The 14,935-nt window shown below is 42.1% G+C and overlaps 1 protein-coding gene across 1 annotated transcript in view; it reads right to left on the bottom strand.

Moving 5' to 3' along the window:
* Positions 1-1,071: 1,071 nt before the first annotated feature.
* Positions 1,072-14,935, bottom strand: part of TGFBR1 (transforming growth factor beta receptor 1) — an 845,154-nt gene continuing 831,290 nt past the window's right edge. The window contains exons 8-9 of the mRNA XM_044065109.1: positions 8,180-8,310; positions 1,072-2,044 (exon numbers count right to left, since the gene is read on the bottom strand). Of these exons, the coding sequence (XP_043921044.1) occupies positions 1,919-2,044; positions 8,180-8,310 (257 nt within the window). The 3' untranslated portion in view covers positions 1,072-1,918. The remainder of the gene's footprint in view (positions 2,045-8,179; positions 8,311-14,935) is intronic.

Below are 14,935 nucleotides of genomic sequence, written 5' to 3'. Positions count from 1 at the left end.
ATGCTCAATAAAAGGTAGAGTATTACTCCTAAGTAGTTTTGAGCTCTGTTTATGTCACTGTACATTCAGAAGTGACATGTAAAATTCCAACCACATGGTTTCTGTCGCACAGTAAGCTAGCTAACCACTGCACAATGTAAGGATTTATATGCAGATTTACATGTCAGTAAATAATGTCTGCATGAGGAACAGTGTCAAAGGCCTTGGTGAGGTCCAGATATGCAGTGTGTACTTCATTACCATTAGCTAGTGCTAAGACTTGTCTTTGACAAAGATGAATTTTCATACAGGAACTTTTGCAATAACACAATGGGAATTAAATGGTAGAGTTGTAAGCCCTGTGGCCTTTTGTATACATACAGCAGTCACTAAAAATGAGATCATAGTACAAATGATATGTACCCCCTCCGGATTTCTATGGTACTCTTTGGGGTACACCAGCTTCTGTGCAAGTACACTGTCTGCTGATCTACACTACATCTGTACATTTCCTGACAACTACAACTTCTCATGATATACTAAAACATTCTGAACACACAAGAAAAATTCATGGCTATTTATTTTATTTAACATTTGTTTACCAGGAAAGTTCGACTTGGAATGAGACAATTTTCAGTGAAGGCCCAGGGAGAAACACTCCGCATGTCTTTGTAATGTGAGAGGAAACAGGAGCACCCAGTGGAAATCCACACAAACGCAGGGAGGACATGCAGACTCTGCACAGAAGGCACCCCAGCCGAGATTTAAACTGGAAAACCTCTTGCTGTGAGGCGACAATGCTAACCACTGCACCATCTTGCAACTTAAACAGAAGGTAAGAAAAGGTAAGAAAAAAGACAGACTAAGCTGGCAAGGCTGCTTTTATCTGCCATCACAAATCAGTGTTTCTAAGACATCCAAACTGCATTGTGTTTATAAGAACTGAAGGTCCAAGATCTGTCCCCTTGCAATGATGTGCTAAATGAAGAGGTGCTTCCCCTACGTACACAACCTCTCAAGTTCAGTAAAAGCCGCATGAGAGGGCACAAAAAGGTGTAGCCAAGAACCCACTGCAGAATGACCTTCACAGTGTGACATAACATACACATGGTTAATTTAATTACAGAACTAATATACCTCTGCAGTGCACAGTATTCTGAAATACAGTGGAAGTTCATAACTGTATATTTAATATGCATCAAGACTGAGGAAACGTGGCACTTACTGGTATAGTACAATCCAACCTGAAAGGCATGGTACTATTCTGAAGTTAATTTAAAATAACAGCAATATACCTACATCTATCTAGCTATATATTATACACAGATAGATAGATAGAGATACATAGATATATAAAATATAGTTGCATAAATCATGTTCCCCATTAGTATGAGGCCATTTTTATCTGAGAAAATAATTTAATGTATCCTCCTTCATGCAGGAAAGATGTGCAATAGATTTAAAAATCTAGTTCAAGAAAACAATTTACATAGGTACAAAAAACCCGGTCCTTGATAACTCACACATTCCTTCCTGTTTAATACTGTATAATGTCATACTGTATACAGAGGGCAGTGAACCACCCTCCATTCTCTTTATTATCTTCTGCACCCAACTGAAAGTTAAGACCAACAATAATTATAAAATCTTTTTTTATCAAGTTTTGTGTTAATAAAAATAAAGCTAGACTACACAATAATATTCTGTGTAAATGTCCTGGGAAGGTGGGTATTCATAGTGCAGAGAGGCCCCTTCAGTGAATCTTCGGTCATGACCACAGAAAATGTGGATTTAATGGTTGACATTCCTATGAAGTTCAGAAGGTGAGCTCCTTCTTACGTCCATCCCCTCAATGAGGTAGAACAAATATCCCTTCCAAACATAATTATGCAGGATTTGACATGAATCCTTGAAATGTTGACAACTGATGCACCTGGGTTTACATTTTAATGCCTTCCTGTTGACTGAGCTGCGAAAGTGTTTTCTTAATACGTAAAGCTGTAAGCCTGGCTGCTCCATTAGCATACCAGCATTCTCGCATTATTTTAGCTATTACTCGGAGGGCCTAAAAACATGAAAACAAAAGACATATTAAGTACAGCGTATGTAATGAAGTTCAGTGCTTGGTAAAGAGAACCTTTGTAAACAAGGCTACCATCTGGTAAAATAATCTAAAGAAATGCAGAAGAAATCAGTTTTCTTATACCTCAGCAGGCAAAAAAAACAAAACAAAAAAAAACAAAAAACAAAAAAAATAATGCTTTCAGTATGGCTAATACTTCTGGAGGAAAATGCATCACTAAATGTGTTTTTGGGTGCAACTTGCATGCTGGATGAATAGAAAATATCTTAAAATGCAGATAAATTGGATTGCTCTGACCATAAAGTACAGTTTTGTACCTACCATAAATGTAGATGTTCGAGTGCTAATACAGCTACAGTCATAACAGATGGGGTTTCCTGCCGTCAGGCGGGTCCTCGGTCGGCCGAATTCCAAAGTCTAGGTCCGGCGTCGGTTGTCGTCACTTCTTCCCTGACGTCAGTGCGACAGGGGTATAAAGGAACCAGCCGATGCCATTTTCTTCAGTTTTTCTTGCCCCAGATGTCAGGTGCCCCCAGAAGGAAGGCAATACATAAGTTTGTGTAATAATGCAGTGCAATATAATCAAAATACAGTAGTTGCAAGCAAATACATCATAAATGAATACCCCAATCAGGTTGTATGAGGATGTGTTAGCCTATAGGCCTGTCCCAAGAGGGGAAGGAGGGAGGGAAACCTGGACTGCAGCTGTATTAGCACTCGAACATCTACATTTATGGTAGGTACAAAACTGTACTATGTTCATCGTGCATACAGCTGCAGTCATAACAGATGGGTAGAATCCCAAAGCTAAGAAAGGGGTGGTAGGCACTAGGTGGAACTAGGAGGAGCCAAAATGCCCTGCAAGACTGCAGTGGCAAAGCCTGCTCTAGATTTGGAGTATAATGGTAGGTTGTAGTGCTTGGAGAAGGTATGCACAGAACTCCAAGTGGCTGCTTCCAAAATATCCTTGGTAGGAACTCCTCTGAGGAAGGCTGCGGAGGTGGCTGTGGCCCTGGTGGAATGAGTTCTAATGCCTGTAGGCACAGTTTTGCCATGAAAGGAATAGCAAAAGCGTATGCAGTGGGCTATCCATTTTGAGATTGTCCGTTTGGAAATTGGCTTTCCTTGAGCTCCTACCGCATAGGCCACAAAGAGCTGTTCTGATTTTCTGAAAGGCTTTGTTCTGTCCAAATAATAACGCAGTTGTCTGTGGATGTCCAAGGAATGTAGTAATCTCTCCCCTTTGTTTTGAGGATTAGGATAAAAAGTAGGTAAATGTATGGCCTGATTTAAAGCTACCCTGGATACCACTTTAGGCATAAAGGATGGGTTGGTTCATAAGGAAACTCTGTCCTGATGGAAGATGATAAAAGGCTGGACAGCCATGAGAGCCTGTAGTTCTGAAACTCTACGAGTTGAGGTGATAGCCAGAAGGAAAGCTGTTTTCCAGGACAAATATTGCAAATCTGATGAGGCAGCTGGCTCAAAGGGAGGCAAGGTCAGTTTTTCCAGAATGAAATTAAGATCCTAAGCAGGTATTGGTTGTTTCCTTGGAGGTCTTAAATTCTTAGCCCCTCTGAGGAACTGTCTTAGGAGAGGGTGAGAGAATAAAGGTGGATCAGTGTTGTATTCTGCAGAAATGGCTGAGGCGTGGATTTTGATGGAGGAGAAAGAAAGTCCACTGCTTAGCAGTTCAGCCAAATATTGTAGTATTTGAGGTAAATTCAGTTTTCCAGGATCCTGGCCCTTTTTCTCATTCCAGACACAAAAACGTTTCCATTTTGCGGAGTAAGCTTTTCTAGTTGATGGCCTTCTGGCCTCCAAAATGACATCCTGCACCTCCTTGGAGTAGGGCCTGTTGTGATGCTAAGGAATCCCCCATGCGGCTAGATTGAGTGTTTTTAGCTGGCTGTGAAGAGTTTTGAAGCTGTGCTGAGTCAGAAGAGGAGGCATTAGAGGCAGGGTCCATGGTGGCGAATGCGTCAGGCTCCTCAGGAGTGGGTACCAGTGTTGCCTTGGCCAGTCCGGAGCAATGAGAATCATCTTTGGTCTGTCTGCTCTGGTTTTCAATAGAACTTTGGGCAGCAGAGGAAGAGGTGGGAAGGCATAAACTGTCATTGATGTCCAACTGAAAGAGAGAGCGTCCACCCTCCAGGCCTTTGGATGGAAGATCCTTGAGCAGAATTTTGTCAATTGATGATTTTTGTGGGAGGCAAAGAGATCTATGTTTGGCCTTCCCCATTCTTGGATTATTTCTGTAAAAACTTTTGGATGCAATTTCCATTCGTGTGGATCTGTCATATTCCTGCTTAGGTTGTCTGCCAGCGTGTTTTCCTTGCCTGGCAAGTACTGTGCTTGTAGTTCCATTTGTAAGTCCATGGCCATGTTCCAAAGTGACATGGCCAGTCTGCATAGGGGGTAAGAATGTGTTCCTCCCTGTTTAAACTGTGGTGTTGTCCGTTCTTATCAATAGTTGACCTGGTTGTAGAAGGTCCTTGAAAGCTATAATAGCATTTATTACTGCTAGCATTTCTTTTTGATTGATGTGAAGGTGCTTTTCTTTTTGGGACCATTTGCCCTGAATGCACCGATCTGTCATGTGCGCCCCCCCAGGCATAGTCCGAGGCGTCTGTTGTGATGACTTGATTTGCTTGAGGCTTGCTGAATGGAAGACCTGTGTTTGTTTGACATGCTTGAGCCCACCACAGAAATTCCTTTTGCAGACATGGAATTAGTGGTATTATTGTTTCCAAACTGTGGCTGTGTTGAGACCATATGTTTTTCAGGTACCATTGTAGTTTCCTCATATGCAGCTTTGCACATGGGATTAGTAAGATGCAAGATGCCATGAATCCCAGAGCCTGCAGGATTTTCCTTGCAGTCAGCCTGGTGCAATTTGCTAGTGTTCTGAAGTATTGAATTAGTTGCCCCTGCTTCTCTGGCGTGAGGTAGGCCATCTGGGTGTTTGTGTCCAAACTGGCACCCAGGAAAATTATCTTCCGAGAGGGTATTAGCCTTGATTTCTTTTTGTTGACTGTGTATCCCAGAGAGTTCAACAACATTATTACATAAGCCAGATGTTTCAGAAGAATGTGCTTGCTGTCCGCTTGGATCAGGCAGTCGTCCAAATAGGGGTATATTTGTATCCCTTGAAGTCTGCAGTAGGCAATTACTGATGCCAGGCATTTCGTGAATACTCTGGGCGCAGTAGATAAGCCAAAGGGCAATGCAGAGAATAAATAATGGGTTGAACCTGCAAGAAACCTGAGGTACCTTCTGCAATTTTGTCTGATTGGGACATGCAGGTATGCCTCCTTGAGGTCCAATGTTACCAGCCAAGACTCCTTGCCCAGCATGGGAAGAAGTTGCTGTAGAGTGAGCATCTTGAATTTTGGTACGAGTAGAAATGTGTTTAGGATGGATAGGTCCAAAATAGGTCTCCAATCTTTTCCCTGCCTTGGCACCAGAAATAGCCTGGAATAAAAACCTTGACCTTGTTCGTGCGTACGTACCTCTTGAATAGCTTTCATGTTTATGAGATCTGTAATTTGCCTTTGTGCCTCTGCCCTTTGATTGTGTGGCAGGTTTGGCATGCCTCTCATTTTTGGAAGGGTGTGAAAATGGAATTTGTAGCCTCTGTTTATAATGTCCAGGATCCATTTGTCCTTTGTGACAATATGCCAATTTTTTGAAAATAATGCCAGCTTTCCTCCTAAGGGGGCTGCCATTTGGGACTTGGTTGGCATGCAAAGGGGAAAGTCATTGGGTTTGCTTTCTGAAAGATTGCGAGTTATCCTCACCACCTCTTTGTGAAGGAGCTTGCCATTGTCTGCCTCTAAACGATCCTTGGGATTGTCATCTACCCCTCGGGCACCTGTATCTGCCTCTTTGGGGTCTGCCCGTAGCAGGAAAGGACCAGTTTTTGGAAGGCCAATTTCTACTAAAACGTGGGGGTTGTACCTGTAGAAATTCTTTCACAGTTTGCATTGATTTAGCCTTTTCCTCCATTTTCCTCAACACCTCCTCAGCATTAGCACCAAATAGTACATCCTTTTGAAGAGGGGCGTCTAGTAATTTAGCTTTGACATGATCAGGCAAGGCTTGTTCCTTGAGCCAGGCATGCCTACGTATGACTGATCCTGTAACAGCAGCTCTACATGAGGCCTCTAGAGCATCAAAACCACATTGTAAGGTATGCTTACCCACTTGTTCTGCACTATGCATCAAATCCTGCAACTCCTTCAAGTCTGGTTGTTCAGGTTGTGACATTTGACTTTTCAATTGTGATAACAAAAACTGTTGGTATTTTAGCATATGAAACTGACAGTTTAAGGCCCTCATGGATAAGGTAGCCGAGGTATATACCTTTTTTCCCCACCTTTCTAAGGATCTGGAGTCTCTATCGGAAGGTAATGGATTTTTAGCAATGGAGGCATTAACTCCCTTGGGGCCCTGTGAGATGGTTTCTGGGTCAGCAGCATGGCTTTTGTATAGAAATTGGTGTGAGTCAGGAACCCTGTAGTACCTGTCAAGACTTAACTGGAGCTGGAGGTAGAGAGTCCGAGTAAACATCATCTAGGATGTCCAAGACAGGCGGTATAGCCAGAGGCCTGTGCTGAGGTAGCAAGAGAAATTCCCTGAGCCTTTTCTTGGAATCTGAATAATCTTGGCCTTCCCAGTGGAAGTGTTCCCTTAAGGTATGCAAAGTTTCCCAAATGAGTAATCCTCTGGGGGACAGAAGGGATGGACTCCTCCGCATCAGAGTCTTCAAAAGGGGAGTAAGAATGTTCCTGATCATCAGAATGCTCTGAAATAATGGAGCCCTGGTCAGAGGAGGGGGAATCTTCCTCCACTCTGGGCCTTTTGTCCGGTGGGGGCTGAGAACCTCTGCTAAGAGTAATTAAATCCTCAGCCATTTTAAGCATCTGTTTCTTAGGCATGGGGCCTGGAGATGGGCCCTGTGTAGCTGGTGTCTTAGAGTGCATGGTTGCTTTAGACTTTGTGAAAGCCTTGATGGAGAAAGAAGAGGAAGGTCTGAAGACACCTTGAGTGGAGGTGGACCTGTCCACATTCTGAGATTCAAAGCCAAGAATGGCTTCGGTATCTGTAGTCGGGGTGTGGGCAGAGGAGCCTGCGACCTCGGGCACAGGAGACACCGTCAAAGAAGTGTCGTCGGTAGTCAGGGGCTGCGTAGGCGCCTCGCTGAGAACCGGACCACGTGTAGTCGGCTTTGGCGTGGTGTCGGTAGAGGCCGCGGACCTCGTGTGTCAGTCCTTGTTTTTGCGTTTTTTTAGACAAAACCGGAGTCGGAGTATCCGACGACATAGTATAGTTAAATGCTTTCCCAAAATAATGCTGGGCGAACTCCGCCCGACGCTTAATAGTGCGTTTGTTGAATGTAGCACAAAAGTGACAGACCGAGACGTCGTGGTCTCGGCCTAAACAAGGTATACAGAGGGAATGGAAATCCTTATGCGGTATTTGCTTCCCACAAGAAATACAATTATTAACTTTGTCTGACATCGGTCTGAGGCAAGAAAAGTTTCCCCAACGGGGTACTTAGCTTTTAAGAAGACTTCGGTTTCCAAATTTTCGTAATCTCAGGAGCTGGCTGACCGGCACTTGCGAACTGCTTCTGCTTCGGGCACCGCGCGGCAAGAAAGACTGGAGAAAATGGCGTTGGCTGGTTCTTTTATACCCCTGTCGCACTGACGTCAGGGAAGAAGCGACGACAACCGACGCCGGACCTAGACTTTGGAATTCGGCCGACCGAGGACCCATCTGTTATGACTGCAGCTGTATGCACGATGAACATCTGACTAATGTTGTTATACTGTAAAACTAAATTCCATAATGTTTGAATTGTGTAGGAAACATGGATATGTCATACTTTTGTTACTTAGCAGTACACCAAAAATACTTCTGTGGATAAAGTGCAATTTGGATTCCATTTTACAACACAACCTTTACAAGAAAATATCTGCATTTCCCAGAAGCTTTGTTAATCCAATCTTGCTGCTTATTCTAGAATATTATTGTCCTTTACCATAAAGCAACACGTATTATGCAAAATGCAGTTCCTTCTTAAATGCTCTAAAAAACTTAAGCAATACTAACCTCACAGCTCTGCCATCTGTTAGGAATGTTTGGTCTTAACTTCTGCTCACAAACCACTTTCCGCATTTCCTCAACAGAAGGATCAGAAGGTACTAGGTCATAGTAAGGCAACTGGTAGTCTTCATGAATACCTGTAATTATCCAAAAAACTGGTTACTTTGGTTATACGGGTGCAACACATTTAGAAATACAGTACATGCATTTAGCATCCAACTTAGCCCCATCAAGATGTAAACTGTCTGCCAGGTCCATTTAAGTACTGACAGAGTGAAGAGAAGCCAAACTGAATAAAAAATGTTTTAAAAGGCTGTATTCTTTCTGGTATGAAAATGTGTAACCACTCTGTCACTGCATAATGCAAGTAACAAGACAGCTTCCAACCCATATCCTTAATGTCCCCTCTTGCAAGAGTTAGAATTCTCTGTTGCACATTTAGTTGTCCAAATATATTGGCAAATACAGCATTATCAGATAGTCATTTACAGATCTCTAGATATGAAGAAAATCTCAAGCTTTCAAAACTCTCAGAAATTGATCTGTCCACCCACATGCATGTCATCAGTTAAGGAAATACTCGGCATGTGAAATTCAAAAAGGCAAACATGAATATACACATTATGCAAAACCAATAACCTGAGGAGAATCACAAAGTTCCATGTTTAGACCACTGTTAACTCAGGGCATCTATAAACGAACTGTTGTGGCAGGGATAACAGACTAAATATGCAGATGGCAATGCACCATTTGTAGTTGCTACTCTCATGTCAGGCTTTTTATTTTTTTTTTAAAGATGGAAAAGTGATTATCTACACAAACACTCTGTGCTTGGCCGTACAATGAAATGGGTCCTCTATCATATTTCTTGTTGCAAAATACCAAACTATGTATCTCTACAGGCACAGATTATAAAAAGTGCCACATTCTTTCTCCCTACATTTGGCAAAAGTAACCAGGGGTTATAACAAGATACAACAATGACCAGCAGAGTGTACAATACTTGACTTTTTCTGCAAATCCGTGTTGTACAAAAAATATTCCAATCTTCATAGGAAAGGAGATTCAAAAAATGGACAGACTGATTCCAGGAAACATTGCTGGCGACCACAGTAAAAATTATGCCAATCTAGGTCATGACACAAACCTTGTACTTATTTAAACTAATTCAGTGTTTCTTGCATCCAAGGGATGGTCACAATAACTAGAAAATTATAGTTTTAGACAGGCAGAGGAAACCCCTCAATCAACTTAACAACTTGGAATTCAAGTAAAGCTGATTAATTGTGCTCTAAAGCTATGGAGTACATGATTGTTTTTAATGTAAGCAAGAAGCAAATTTCAGACTACTGGGGCAATTTTTATGAAATCATGTCCCAGCTACAGCTCCCCTTCTATGACTCATGAAACCCATAACACGTATTTAAGCTTATTGGAAATGTTCACTACCCAACCCAATACCATATTCATGGTTGACTTTAGTAACCCCACTATTAACTGGGAATCGCACATTCAGGCACAGATATTCCTGAATTTTGTAAATACAAACTTTCTGGGCCAGACTGTCAATACGCTGAGACCAAGGGTACAAACATATTGGTCCTCACTAATATGAGAGAACGCTGCACTCCCCCCTTGTTTAATGTCCCCTCTGGTAAGATCAGACCACAAAATGGTCTCCTCTCAAGTGAAAACAAAACTTAAAACCCCAGCTAACCCTGAAACATTCAGGAACTACTCTAAGACTAACTTCTTACTATTAAATGATAACCTGGCAAAATTTCAAACCCCCCATAAACCTTGAAAACACTGCTGTCTATGTGGAACTGTTCAAATAAATCCTATGCAAGCATGTTAATAGCTGCATAGAGGCAGCTGTACCCACAAGGATTAAGTACAGAACTAACTCAAAAAAAAGCCACCCTGGCAGAATCACATCAACAGGATGTACAACAGATGGAAGAAAATCATGACAAAAATTAGGTGATGTAGCCCCCCCTGCAGGATAAAAGTACTCTCAAACTAAAGAAACAACTCAAAGACAAATAATGTCCACCATAGCCAGATTTGAGTTAAATTTGGCCTCCTGGGCCAAGGACAACCACAAGAAATTCTTTAGCTATGTCCACAACCTCAAATGTCAGAAGATATAGCAAACCTACTGGCAGACAAACTCCGCTCTAACTTTATCCCTCTCTCTCTCTCTCTCCCTCAACCTCAGGAAACCCAATCAAATAAAACTCCCCCTCATTATCACTAGAGAATAGTTCCTCAGCACTCTCTAAGACCAAGAACAATGTGTTGATGGACCCAAACAATATCTCAGGATGCCTTCTAAATAACATGAAACATGACAAATCTGTGCCATCTGCAGTGGTTATAAAGTACAAATCCACAAGTCACACTAGTCTCAAATGCAAAGCCATAGAAAAAATTACCATGGAAATGATCATTAATGACGTAGGAAACCTCCAGACACTGGGCTCAACCCAACTTGGTTTGTCAACGGCAGGTCCCTGGATGCCTTCTAAATAACATGAAACATGACCTACTGGTCCCTCTGAAATTGACATTTAACCACAGCCTTCAAAACATGCTTTGTGCCTCATGAATGGAGGGCAGCAACAATCATCCCTATGCACAAATCTGGGAATGTCTGAAAACTACAAATCCATAAGTCACACTAGTCTCAAATGCAAAGCCACAGAAAAAAATCATCATGGAAATGATTAATGGCAAAGGAAAACTCCAGACACTGGACCCAACCCAGGTTGGTTTGTCATGGGCAGGTCATGCCTACTCAACCTGGTAGACTTCTTTGAGAAGTTCATCAAAGCAATGGATGGGGGGAAAATGGTTTACACTGCCTAGCTTGACCTGGCCAAGGCATTTGACACAATATCCCACTAAGGCACTGCTGATAAACTCAAGGAAGTTGGGTATAAACCCTTACATCACCATGGGTACAGCCAGCTAGCTACAAGATCATATCCAGGAAGATAGAACTGGGGAATCAAACTCTACAAAGAGGCCTATCAGAAGTGGAGTTCCTCAGGGACTGGTCCTGCGACCTCTCCTTTTTGGCATTTACTTCTCTGAAGTCAATGCCAATGTCAAGGGCCTCTGGCTGACCAAATCTGGAGAGGATTGCAAATTAGGAGCAGTCATAAAATACCTTATTAACTTTCAATATCCAGGAAGGGCCGACACAGACAAATAAATAGTTTCAGAACCATGGACGTAAACGGAATGCCAAGAAATGCAAAATAGTATCCTTCGGGAAGTCATCCACCCCTGGTAACTACCATACTGACAACACACCTTTAAGAGTTAACCTAGTAGTCAAGGACTTGTGACACACTGACAGTAATCTAGTCTTTGACCATCAAATGTCTACAGTAGTGAGGAAATCATTCTATGTTGTACAACTTATAAACAAAGGTACGGCACCTAGGTCAAAGGAAAGCATTGTTCCACTGTACTGAGCACTCATCAGACCTATGACTGAGTACAATGCCCCCTTTGGTATGTACCCAACAACACATCCAAATAGAACATCCACAGAGGTTCCTCGCTAAAAGAACACAGGGCACAAATAAGTCCTATACAGACCACCTAAAAACCCTATCCTTGTACACGGTCTCCTACAGGCTGTTGAGGGGAGATCTATGCCTGGTATGCAAGGCATTGTCAGACTCCACCTTGATAGACCTCCTGCATATCCCAAAACAAACAGCACCAGAACTGTCTATTCTAAGGGCTTAAACCTTGCCTGTGATATAAATAAGACATGCTGGAGAGACAGGTATGTATCCCAGATACTACCCCTTCTGTGGAACAGGCTCCCCATCCATGTGAAGTGTTCCTTCCTAACCCAATTCAAGCGCAACTTGGACAGCTGGTTGGGAAACAGGATCATCTCTAGTTTGGCACCTATGTCTCTAACTATTTGCAGGCTGTCTCTGTCCATTAATCTCCTAGGGACCTGTTTGCAAATATTTAATCTCTCTAGCCACTGCTTATACTTATTAAAGGTACCAGAACTTGTTATAGATTTAGGATGCATGGCTAGGCTTAAAAAGGCCCTACCATCATTCATTAGCCTAGTACATGATAATGAATCTTACCAAGGGAAAGGCCTGCTCTGTATACATAAGCCAATGTCTGGGGATGCCAACAGGTAAGGAACAGAGCTCACAAAAGCCAGAAGTTAAAGAGTTTAACAACTTGCAAGACAGAGATGCTAAAAACTTGGTTACATTCCTTGAAACTGAAAGTCAGCTGTCATTCTGCAATGTTTGCCAGAGAGCTTGTCAAGACTAAGCCACATTTGTGAAATGACTTTCCCTATTAAGTAAACCTGGCTAGGAAAAGTTTAAATTTAATATGCAAGACTTAAGATCAAAAGGGCACAAGCAACTTTGTTATGGATTTGCTAATTACACTGCTGATTTTTGTCACATCTCTGTTGACTTTTTAAATTATTTTTAGGTGAGTAATGACTCTTTGAATAGAACTTTTAAAAACTGACTTAATAGCTCATGTCTGACCACAGGTTTACCTCAGAGGGGATAAAGAAGGTGAAAACAGCTCTCAGATACTACAGTATTTTTATGAGTAGCAGTTGTCACCTTTCCTTTACAAGCTTGTCAGTCAACTTGATACAATAATGCAAGGCAACGTGACAAATGTGCAAATCCCAGAAATGCAAATCTTAAAAAGAAATTTGCATTTCTAACAGCAAAATTCAAAACTTGTTTCCATAGCATTTAAGTTTTCCTCCTTCGGGGGGGGGGGGGGGTGTGTGTGTGTGTGTGCTCCCCACATTCCCGCTACTTAAACACACTTAACTCTGTTACATAACAGCTACATTTTGCCAATCAATTTAACGAGCATCACAGTTATGGGTTACTCACCTCTGCCCTTCATACCCTAATGCAGTGTGAAGTGGCCTAACAGCAAATGTCAAGGGGCCTCTTACACCCTTCCAGCATACATGAATATTTCTTCCAATGAACCCTCCAATACAACTGCCTTCTCTTAAAAGTAGGGAGGATGTAGTCACCAATTCTCAGCGGACTAGGAGTAACAGAATGTGATAAAGCATCCACAGAGACTATCATGGTGACAATACAAGATCCCCACAAATTCCTGAATTAAACAGTGCCTCAAACCTTAGTACAGTCTTTGTTCAAGATTTCTATCCAAAGCAATGACTGGCAATTCAACTATAGAGGAAATTTATACAGCTCCAATTTCAGAGCTTGCAGCGTCTGTGCCAAGTCGAACCACTTGATATAGGACAAGCCTTCTGGCAGTGTTTTTTCTAAAACTGGGCAGTCTCACTGATCTAAATAGTTCCAGGGTTTACTGTAACAGAATAGGTGCATAAATCCCATAAGTAGTGAATTCAGAAAGCTTATATGCAACGCACACCTCAGATGGAAATCAGGGGAGTACTCATTTTACTTCCAAATTAAAGAATTTGCTCACCTGACCATGACAGCAGTTAAAGGTTTGCACCAACATGGATGGCTTGGCATCACTGATGGGCATTCAGCCAGCTTCCCCTTCATTATGGAGGATGGTGCCATTAAAATTACAAAGGTTCACAAGCAGAACAGATGTTTCAAAATGTAGATGTCACAGGTTAAAAGCTTATGTGTTGGATATAACAAGCTTCAGACCAAGAAAGAGAAAGTTTTAGCAAGAGGTTTTGGAAATTAAAAAAAAATACACACATTAATGGACTCTTGTAAGAAGTTTCTCAGATGTTACCAGTTTTTTAAACCAGAACATAGTACAAGTATAAAGTTGCCAAAGGACTGGGATAGAAGCTACAGTTCACTATATCTGAGACTGTGTTGCTTCTAAACTCAACATTAATGTCATTATAATCTCATGTGACTCAGATTACTTATGTTTCCCCTCCAGTGACTTTTACATTAAAAAATTCTCACCAAGAAGCTTTATTAAAACCTGCATTATAAAACAGTATTTTGCAACAGATCAGCAGCTTTCTTGATTTATTTAAATTTCTGTAGATCTGAGAACTCATTGGCATAATGGTCAAGGTCTTCGCCTCCCATGCACAGAGCACAAGATTCGATTCTGACGTCCGGCCAATGCCTGGATGGAGTCTGCATGTTTTCCCTGTGTTTCCACCTCAAACTCACCCAAGAATTGAGTTGTGGGCAGTAGCACAGACTCTACATGGTGCTTTTAAGGGGGAAAAGCTGTATAAATCAACTACTTTGGGCATCAGCTGTGGTGTGCAATATCCTGAAGATAGTAGAATATGGATCATAGACTTAGCTGTGTCGGGGATACCCAGGCTTTCCACTTATTGATTTAAAAATTGGCTTTAGGTGATTTAGTTGTGTGACTAATGTCACCAAATGGGCATGGATAATTGCCAGTGATGAGTGGGTTGAGGACACGGTCTACTATGATCTACTCCAGGGACCCATGCTAACAGTGGGAGGGGTGTATGTGCCCTAAAGGCCATCAGCCATGGATCTGTAAGCTACTGGCTGTCTGGTGTCCAGATGCCCACCTTGGGTTACCTGGGACAGCTCTTTTGAGCAAAAGATGGATGTAAAACCAAACAACCTGCCAATTGTGAACTAAGAATTGCTGCAGTCAGTGTAGGTTCACTGAAGGACAACAGCTTGGAAGTTGATGACATGATAGTAAGGAGGAGGCTGGCCATCCTACGTATCCAGAAGACAAGAAGGAAAGGCAGTGCAGAGCTTGGAGCCC

Source organism: Protopterus annectens, chromosome 3.part0 (assembly GCF_019279795.1).
Source record: "Protopterus annectens isolate FY-2018-M chromosome 3.part0, PAN1.0, whole genome shotgun sequence".
Classification (NCBI taxonomy): domain Eukaryota; kingdom Metazoa; phylum Chordata; order Ceratodontiformes; family Protopteridae; genus Protopterus; species Protopterus annectens.
Note: the sequence above shows the minus strand (reverse complement) of the source record. Positions and strands in the feature narration are given on the sequence as shown.